At 39.4% G+C, this 10000-nt stretch overlaps 1 protein-coding gene across 2 annotated transcripts in view; it reads left to right on the forward strand.

Moving 5' to 3' along the window:
• The window catches only part of LOC122246659 (uncharacterized), a 259930-nt gene that overhangs the window by 31172 nt on the left and 218758 nt on the right, over positions 1–10000 (forward strand). For both annotated transcript variants that reach the window (XM_086552765.1, XM_086552766.1), the window contains exons 5-7: positions 7855–7968; positions 8129–8412; positions 8748–8868. In XM_086552765.1, coding sequence (XP_086408891.1) covers positions 7855–7968; positions 8129–8412; positions 8748–8868 — 519 coding nt within the window. The remainder of the gene's footprint in view (positions 1–7854; positions 7969–8128; positions 8413–8747; positions 8869–10000) is intronic.

A 10000-nucleotide genomic window follows, 5' to 3' on the forward strand; every position in this document is an offset into this window, starting at 1 on the left:
ATAATTATTACAATGTGTTCATTCCGACAAATACATCTGTTAAACCGCACACTTCCTTCCTGCCAAGTACGACACTCACCTTGACATGAGGCCTCACTTCTACCTCACGTCCTCCCTCACACTCGCACACTTTCCCTCCTCCACCCTTCCTCCGTACCCGATGCGGGTACCTTTATCTCAGGAGAGCACCTTCACCTGGTAGATTGTCTTCAGCTGGTTAAGTTCCGTTGCCTTTTATGGTAGCCTCATCTACCCGGGTAGTTTTATATAGAAATGTATTATTTAATGACCTTAAAATCTTAATCTGGTAGAGTATTTTTACATGGTAGATCGTCAAGTGGTAGGTTACCTTCACTCGGGTAACCTTCACCCAGTTGAATACTTTCTTCCCCAATGCTTTTACACACGTTAGAGTACACTATCAAAACACTTCATTCAACGCGGAGTCGGCAACTCGCCAAGACATTCCTGCGGCTTTATATTCGCGTTCACAAGAACCGAAAACATACAGCATTAACTCACTCTTAACATTAGATGGACACTGTACGTTGTTGTGATTGTATAGTGCGTATTTGAATATTACAATGGATACATCTTGACGCTAGAAAAAATGATGACCGCACCATCCAAAGTACGATTTGGTGGTTCCTGTCTTTGGGTAACGAGCCATTGTTTTGGTAATGAACTTTACAGAAGAGAATATCGCCATGTGGTGTAGTTCATCACCTGCTTATTCATTCACTTACTCTATTTTTTTGCAAGAGTGTATTAATGTGGTAAACCAATATGATTGTTTAATCTTGTCGAGTACTTGAAAATTACCTTAATCTAGGAGAGTACTTTCCCCTAGAAGGGTACATCGAGTGAGCAATGCGCTGTACGCAAATAAACCATCTTCACTTGATATATTATCATATTTTACGTAGCGCCTTCGCCTGGTAAACTACAACCATCTCTTAGCGAAACTACGCCAAAGACTCACACGAGGATGCCTTTATGGACGATAAATGTTCTTATGATTTTTTTTCGCCCGCGTTGTAAATCACCGGTTACGACAGGCTCAGTATGAGGCAAAACTGCCCTGCGTGCGCTCTTTTTATGTGTTGTGCGTGTGCGTGTGCGTGTGCGTGTGCGTGTGCGTGTGCGTGTGGGTGTGAAGGAGAGGGAGAGGGGGAGGTGTAGAATGGATATAGTATGTATGTATGTAACTATATGCATGCCTGCCTATATGAGTATGTAAGCGGTGATGTGTGTTTATTGCATTTACTTAGATTTATTAAGTGTGATCAATGTCTACGTGTATACATGAAGATCTAATGTATTGTACTTTACGTTTTCCCACATACATTTTCGTGTGAACATCCAACACGCAAGACTACCGTTGCATTGCGGTTGTGTTAGTAAAAGAAACAACGGTCAGTATGACAGTATTCAGGTACATCATGGCTGAAGTTTATGATATTCTGAGCATAACGAATTAAGGGATGATTCTAAAAATAAAAGGGAAGAAAGATGGAAAGCAGTACAGTGAAGAGAAAACGATAAATTGAGAAGGGGAAGTAACATAACGCGAAGTGATAACGGTCTATAGAAAAGCAGTTTTTTGTTTCAAAATTCACAGCTCATTACATTTTGTCATGTTTTGACGATTATATTTTAGGGTTTCCGATGAAGCGCGGAAAGAAATCAGATTTTGATGTTGCTTTCCAAATCCGTTTTCGTAAGAACTGAAGGAGATAATTTCCCACGTAGTGTAATCGTTATCTGCTCTGACGAGTGCGTGCGTCTCATCCATTCATTCATATTTACAAGGTGTTATGATCAAACTCATCTGAATATTAGACATAGCTGGAGAAAGTCCCGAATTAGCAAATTTGTCTGTGGAATTACAATTCCCGTTGTAAGCAGCATGTATGTATTATATTAGGACCGTGTCTTCCATCACGGCAAGTACGGCAAGGGTTGACACGAAGAGAGAACCAGCGGCGCGGGAGAGCTGGCCGCTAACGATGGAAATATGGAAATTAATTGTGTGAACCCCCGCCGCCTAGCTGGGTCAACACACGTGGGGGCCCCGGAGCGAGCGTAAGGTGCTTGTGTCGCGCCCCGGGAAGAAGCATATCCTCCCTTGGACATCTTTGGAACTTAAGGGCGATAATGTGCCCGGGGTGGGTCCGTCCGATGCACCCTTTCGCATACCCGAGGATAGGGTATGGTAATTTGTCCCACTGTGTGTTAAATAGGATTAGGTGAGTGATTACATGTAGTTTTGCACCCACTGCGTTATGGGTTCGAAGATGCTTCATGGGTTCCACCCTTGTACTGGCGTGATTGTTTATTTATAGAGGGAAGCTTAGATTTGACGTTTTCTGCTATATTTCGTATCTGATCACCAATCACAAATTCGTTGAGCAAATTAAAAGGGTAAGATTTAGAAATTACATTTATTTATAAAGTAATTTTGGAGTTCGGACATGCAAATAAACAAATAAACAAACATGCTCAAACAATGAGCAGCGGCCGACACACTGGCCTAATGAATAGTTGTTTGGAACCGTTATGTCAAGTGATGTAAATGACTCTCTTAATATTAACTTAATCTTTTATTAGACGTCGACATTGGGAAATGTAATGTGATCATGTAAGGCAGTCGTCAGGGAATGAAGCGTACATGGTACATCACTAAAAAGCAGGTACATGAATAAGATTAATACATACAAGAATCTTACAAAACATACACTGTTCCCGTTACACGCAGAAGCCTCCCAGCGTCCCCCTTTTTCATAAGAGTAAGGTACCACTTGAATAAGATTTCCTCACGCTTCCCATGCCGAACCCTGTTGCATGATGGAGGAGAAATGCCGCATCTTCGCCGCAACCGAGACCCGATTACCGTCTTGCACAGTAGCTCGTGGATCTCGCCTCGTCATCGCAGTGTCTGGAAACAAGTGGTCGTGTGAATGAAAACGCGTCCTAGGCCACGGGTTTACTTATGTTCCCCAGTCCTTATGTTCTCTGGCCCCTAACTTGACCTGTTTTACCCCTATCGCCTTTTTTTTTTTTGGGGGGGGGGGACTTAATTCCGGATAGTATACCATTCTTCTGTGTTCTCTTTCGAATTATGGGTGAATGTTCAGATACTGTCATTCTTACCTCATTCGTAACAACATTGCTCTAAAATGATGTTTAACGAATCTAGATATGGATGTTATAATGGAATGTTGAGGACGCACCGCTGCATTACGGTGCTCAGGACGGGTCAAATAAGTCACGTTAGCGCTCCCACGTTTAAAGGAACATGAGAACCTATATTTGTAGAATAAGATAACTCGCAACTACTAAATAGACATAGAAAACATGTAAGAAGTAATATAATGTACACACTTTCTACCAATTTCATTCCACAGAATTATTGACAATGATGCTTAATCTAAAGGAATAGCAGTTAATCAGTAATGAATAAACAGTAATATGTCTTGTCCCTAATCATGACCGTGAAGCGAGCGAGTCTCACCGTGAGCAAACATTACTGTCCTATTAATATTTCCTGTCACTGGGCGTGCGACTCGGCCAGAAACTGGTCCGCCGAACCAACAGACCAGAGGCCACTCGAGGCAGGCGAGGGACAGGCTGCTTGCACTCCATTATGGGAACAGAACTCCTTGTCTCTCTCGCTCGTGTGCTTTCGGTTTCTTTGTTGCATAGCTTTGGATGCGTGGTCGATCTTGTCCGGCGCAGTGCTGCATTAATATTGATTTTTTTTTCTGTTTTGTCATTCAGACAAGAAGCAAAGTGTATCACGACGTAATTCGTTATACGCTGCGGTGTGTCAGGTGTGGCTTATATTATGTCATGTCCCACGCGCTTCATCTTGTTTTTGCATGTATTTTTCAGCGCATGTTTGTACATTAATATAAAACTCATTCCAATAAAAGGGAATATACAAATAATCAAAGATATAGTTTCCATAGTTTTTATTATAGATTTCAGATATAAGAAAAAGCTGGTAGACGTATGAAGAATATTTAGATTAGCGTAAGACATCAAAGTAAAATCTCTCACATCGACGTGTGATTTCATTTCTTTTGAAATAACGAGACCTTCCCAGGAGACCAGTGGACCTCTCTCTCTCTCTCTCTCTCTCTCTCTCTCTCTCTCTCTCTCCCTCTCCTCACTTCATGCCCTAAACTCATACAGAAATGATAACACAGGACTCGTGTCAACAGCGAGGCATAGGTTGAACAGATTGCTTCTGAAGGATGTAACCACTAAAATATTGTGGGTACCATCACACATAAATCTAGAGTTACACGATATGGCTGATGCTCTATCTAGATCATACAGTCATATGGATACTATTGAGTATGACATTGGTGTAACAACTGAGCATGTACGTAAGATCATAAAGAAAAAGCTCTCCACTCAGGCTGAAACTGAGAGAAATGCTGAGCAAGACACAAGCAGATCAATCATTCACCATAATGCTATGTCCAAGACAAAGCATATCTACGGCAGTACAAACAGAGTTACGAGACAGCTTGATGTAGTGACCGCAAGGTTACGGCTTGGCTACAAATATTACTGGGAGTATAGTGTTTCAAACAATGCTGGGGGACTGAATGCAAGTTGTGCAGTCAGCCCTATTCACACACCCTTGACCACTATGTAATGATATGTCCTCTAATTGAAGAATTTCGTGAAAGGATTGAACGTAAAACATTGTACAGTATTGCAACATCCTTTATAGAGGACGGCATTTTATCAGATATACTACGTAAACACAAAGACTTTGCCTGTAATAGATAAAATTGCAAGGCCTCTCTAGAGTGATATACATGCACTACTATGTCTTATGTATAGCTTTGCCCTAGCTTATTGATTGACAGGGTCACAGTAATATCTGTTTTACCAACAATGTAAGTCTCAGAAACTAATATGAACTGTACAAATAATTTAGGCATAGTTCCTATGCCTATTCATGTGTATACAATGTATATAGTATGAATAAACATATCAAAATCAAAATCACTCTCTCTCTCTCTCTCTCTCTCTCTCTCTCTCTCTCTCTCTCTCTCTCTCTCTCTCTCTCTCTCTCTCTCTCTCTCTCTCTCTCTCTCTCTCTCTCTCTCTCTCTCTCTCTCTTTCCTCTCGCTTCGCCCCTTCCGCTCATCCCTCCATCATTCTCTCTTCCTTTCATTTCTTCCTTCAAGCGTCTCTTGTCCTGACTTTCTTTAGCCTAAATTCCAAAATAGAAAACAATACAGCTTTGACCTTGGTGCAGGAGGCAACGACTGCTGCCCTCCTTCCCTCCTTTCCCCCTCCCTCCCGTCCCCCCATCTCCCATTCCTCCCCTCATTCCACCCTCCCGTCCCTCCATCCCTCCTTTCCCCCCCTGCCTTCCCTCTCCTTTCTTCCTCCCTTTCCCCTCCCCTCCCCTCCCCTCCCCTCCCCTCCCCTCATCCATCAGGTCGTGGCACTGATCTTGAGAATGACCCCAATGTTAGGTGTGCGAACGAGTGATTAACATTGTTTCACTCCAGGAAATCGTGTATTCATCTTTTTCTTTTCTTTTTCTTTTCAAAAGCGAGATTTTCATTTTCTTCTGTATCAACGTCTTGCTCTCTTCGTCCTTTTGTTCTGTTCGCTCTTTGTTATTATCCATTCCGTTTCGTTGTGCTGCGTGTTCTCCCCCTTTCCCGTCTATTGTTCTCTCGGTTTGTTCAGCTCTCTTGTTCTTCATCGCTATCATCCGGGTATCAGCGTGTTATTACTCGAGAGCCGTGAAAACTTTTTTTTTGTTGGGGGGGGGGGCTAGGGGGTAGTCCTGTTATTTGCTAATTTGTCTCTCTTTGTTATGTTTTTTTTTTAGTTCCCATGTTTATCACTGTAAATTCAATTTTCTTCTGATTATTTTTTTTCTTTCTCTTCTGTATCGGTGACACGTTAGGCGAAAGAAAGGTTTCGGTCCATTAAGACATACCAGGAAGTTTTTTTTTTTTTTTCTAGTATTTCACTTATCAATCACGTGTATTTTTCTTTATTACTTCCGCCTAGGATTTTGTTTTAATAAAAAACAGTAAATTAGGGAAAAGTTGTAGCCAGAAATGAAATTATATTTTTTTTCTATGTTACATTGTCTTATTATTGTAGCTGATGCTGTAGATGTGCCGTAGAGGATAATGATGATAATGGTGATGATTATATTTTCATGGTTATTACGTTATTAAAATGATAATTATTATTTGTTATTTTTATAATATTCAAAATCATTATCATTGTTGATATTATTGTTATAGTTATTGTAATAATAATAATAATTATTATTATTAAAATTATTTTAAAAATTATTATTAGTGCTATCATCACCATTATCGTTACGATTATTATTATCATTATATTATATTATTATTCTTTAAAGAAAATAATGTTCAAAGAGGTCGCTTAAATAGCAATCATCATGATTGAATGCCTCTTGCCTGCTACTCAAAACCTAAACAAATTGGGCCTATATGTTTTTGGCTTAGTTGCTTCAGCAAGTTTAACAAGGGCGTAGGATCTTAGGATTTTATATCTTTGTTACTCTGTTTTTTTTTTCTTTGTAATGATAAAGCTAGAGATATGGTTCATAAGGCACATGAACAATCGCAAAAGTAGAATGGTTGTGCTATTGATAATGATAATGATGGTAGTTATAATGAAAATGACAGGAAATAAAATCATGATGACAATAATAACAATTTTCCGGTAGTAGAGGCAATAATAGTTAAATCAGTAATAATGATAATAATAGTAATGATAATGCTCTAATGATAAAGATTATAATGAGAAGGATGCTTATAACAATAATGATTACAATCGGAATTCCTAAGATGTTGATAATAAAGTACCGAAATTATGTCTTTTAACAGGACCAGCCTTGGCTACTTTTCCTAAAACTTCATTAGATTTTGTGTCATAAAAAGGGCCTCTTTATATTCCTCTCATAAGACGTTTAGCTGCTAAGATCGTTCTAAACAATCCTGGTCATATGTTCCCTTGTCACGGTACGACAAAACATTGTCACTATATATAACACGAGGACGGGCAGACCCGACCATTGATATAATCTGCGAGATCCCGAGATGTTTATTTATGGCTACAAAGCCGTATTGTTTTATTCCACTGGGGTTGATATTTTTTCTGGCTGTGTGTGTGTGTGTTTTTTTGTTAACTATGTTGAGGTCCTTCCACTATGAAATCACTTGTTTTGGATGCTATGAATGGGATTGTTTGGTTGGTGCTTGTTTTGTTGGTTATATTTTCGTGGCATAGCCGGCTCTGTAACCTGCGTCAGGAGATGGATTATGCCCTTGCCTTGACACCTAATGCCGTGATATTGACCGAGTTGGTTCAACTTTGCCCGTATTTTTACAATTCTGGTCTCATTGGGATTTTGAGAGTAATCCGCAGGACTACATTTTGCATGACGGAAAGTGGGATCATTGTCTTGGTTTCTGTGATCTGTAGATGATTGTTTCCTAAGAAAACTTGTAGCAAGAGGTATTCCAATGTTTATGTCCACATTTGATTACCAAAAGCTGACCTTTGGTTCCAGCATGTGATATGTTTGCAAACAGAATGTATAACGTAACCTCCATTCCTTGGCGTAAATAACGTCTATTCTGCTATTTGCAATATTTGGAATGCCTTTATCGATAGTTACGGGACCTGGAGAGCGCTCACTGACCAAAAGTGGCAATGTAAACCCCTAGACTGTTTGTCGCGTATTTTTTGTTCATTGTATAAAATTATTTGAAAAAGTTGTTTTTTTTGGTTGTCTTGCCATTTAACTTATGGAATATTTTTTTCTTCCAGTGTGACATCGTCAGCTTACACGAACTACACCAAAGAATATCGCTTGATCAACTGAGTTCACAATTTGGCGGAACGTTGGAGGTAGACCACCAGGCCTGGCAATCCTTCTGTAAAGTAAGTACAGTACGGAAAAATCCATGGCTGGATATTATTTCTGGATATCTTATTTCTCATTCTAAGATATCGTGCTGATATGTGTATGATAAATTGCTGTTTTCGAAAATATAACAATTTTACTGAAACTCTAACAGACAACCCATCTTTTCCACCACAGCTTCGCGAAGGCCTTTTAGACTCCATGAGATGTTGTGTGTCGACTCTCCAAAGCCGCGTCCAGCCCCCTTCTGCCTCTCCGTCTCCAAGCTCATCTTCAGAGAAACCAAACTCTCTCGCCCCGTCTCCCAATCTCAGCTCGACGGGCGACCCCGCTCTCCCTACCGCGACCCCAGCTCTCCGGGCGGATGTAAGGATGCTCCGGGATGCTGTGGATTGTGCCAGGATCACGTTGAAGGAAATGGAGCCTTGGTGCCAGAAACTCGAGGGAAATAAACTTGTTAGGTGTGTGATTATGATTATGTTGGCGTGACATGTGCACGGTTACCCATCTACGTTCATTCATTCTGCTATATAGCCATATATTTACGTTGATATTAACCTGAACGTGATTATTAACTTTCATGTAAATGATTAGACACAGATAGGAAGTATCCTACGTATGTATGTTATTAAAATGACCTTTCAAGTAAAATTCAGTTCAAGGTTAATACAAAACAGAACACCAACCTGCACACAACATTCCTCTTTAATTGAGGGCAACTTGTGCACATCTTTAGATTTCTCTGTTCTATACATCCTTGATATGATGATAAAACCCAACCTCCTCCTCGACACAGAGCATGGTTTGCGGAGTGCTCGGACCTGATTGGCACCATGGCGTCTGTGGTGGGCATGGCGGACTCCCGAGTGGCGCCACCGTCCCCGCGTCTGGAGCAGCTGCAAAAGGAAGCCACTTCGGTGAGTACAGCTTCGGATTTTTATTTTTTTCTTATGCTCTTGCTTTCTTCGTTTCTTTTTCATTGGTGTTCATTTTCTTTTCTTTATTCTTTCGGTCATTATTAATAAGAAAGACAGTGGAAAGTTTAACACGTCACGTTTTTGATAGTGGATGGAGGTGGTAAGTAGACATTCAGGGGTCAGGGAGGTGATTTCATGCGATGAAATTATCTAAGAGACAGAAGAAAAGTTGCGGAAAGACATGACTGGCTAGAGGAAGGCATGAAAAAGATAAGAGAGGAATGGCGCCGAAATTAGAGGGATGGATTTTTAATAGTGAGCAGTTTTCTTTCTGAGTGATTGATGGCATTACTACTAGACCGAAAAGATATCATGTTGCCATATGGTTTAGTATCTCGATTTTTTAACTTTGTATTAAGACTAGCTTTTAGAAACTAAGATATGTGAGACGAGAGCTTGAAAATATTTTGAAACTGAAATGTGACGGATAATCTTGATGTAAGATTAATAGCAGTCGTTAGTATAGCTAATGAAAATGACACAGTATCTTACTTTCCTTTGCTAAAAAATGTATAAAAAACTTATTTCTTTGTGAAATATATTCCCTAATTTTTATGATTGACTCGAATTTAGATGGAATGTATTTCGCACAAAAAGATTTCACTTTAGAATAGTTCCTCCTTATACGTTTTCTGTGGAGGAGTTTCTCTAATATGCGTTCGTTTTCTACAACAACATTTATCTGGGAAACTATGATAATGAGTTTTATTGTATGAAGTAGAATCGGGTTTTCATCATTTTGCTAGATTGAAGTTATATAAGGAAATGTTTTAGATTACACAAGAAAGTATTTTTATTTATGTGGTAATGAAAAAGAAATGTATTGGAATAATTCAAGACCATGACATGACTACAGTATACTAAGAAAAGAAATACGATACAGTGTGCACATGTGAAAGTTTGTGTAGGTAGTCATCAGTAACAAAAAATAGATAAATAAACAAATAAATAGAGAAAGAAAGAAAGAAAAATATATATGCATTACTTCATACTTGCATTATTTTTCATTTTCTATCCATGTTATTATGCAAATAGTTATCTTATTCCTAATAATATGCAAAATATAAACGTA

Source organism: Penaeus japonicus, unplaced genomic scaffold (assembly GCF_977035675.1).
Source record: "Penaeus japonicus unplaced genomic scaffold, GWHDUDI00000001_assembly GWHDUDI00000027, whole genome shotgun sequence".
Taxonomy (NCBI): Eukaryota; Metazoa; Arthropoda; class Malacostraca; order Decapoda; family Penaeidae; genus Penaeus; species Penaeus japonicus.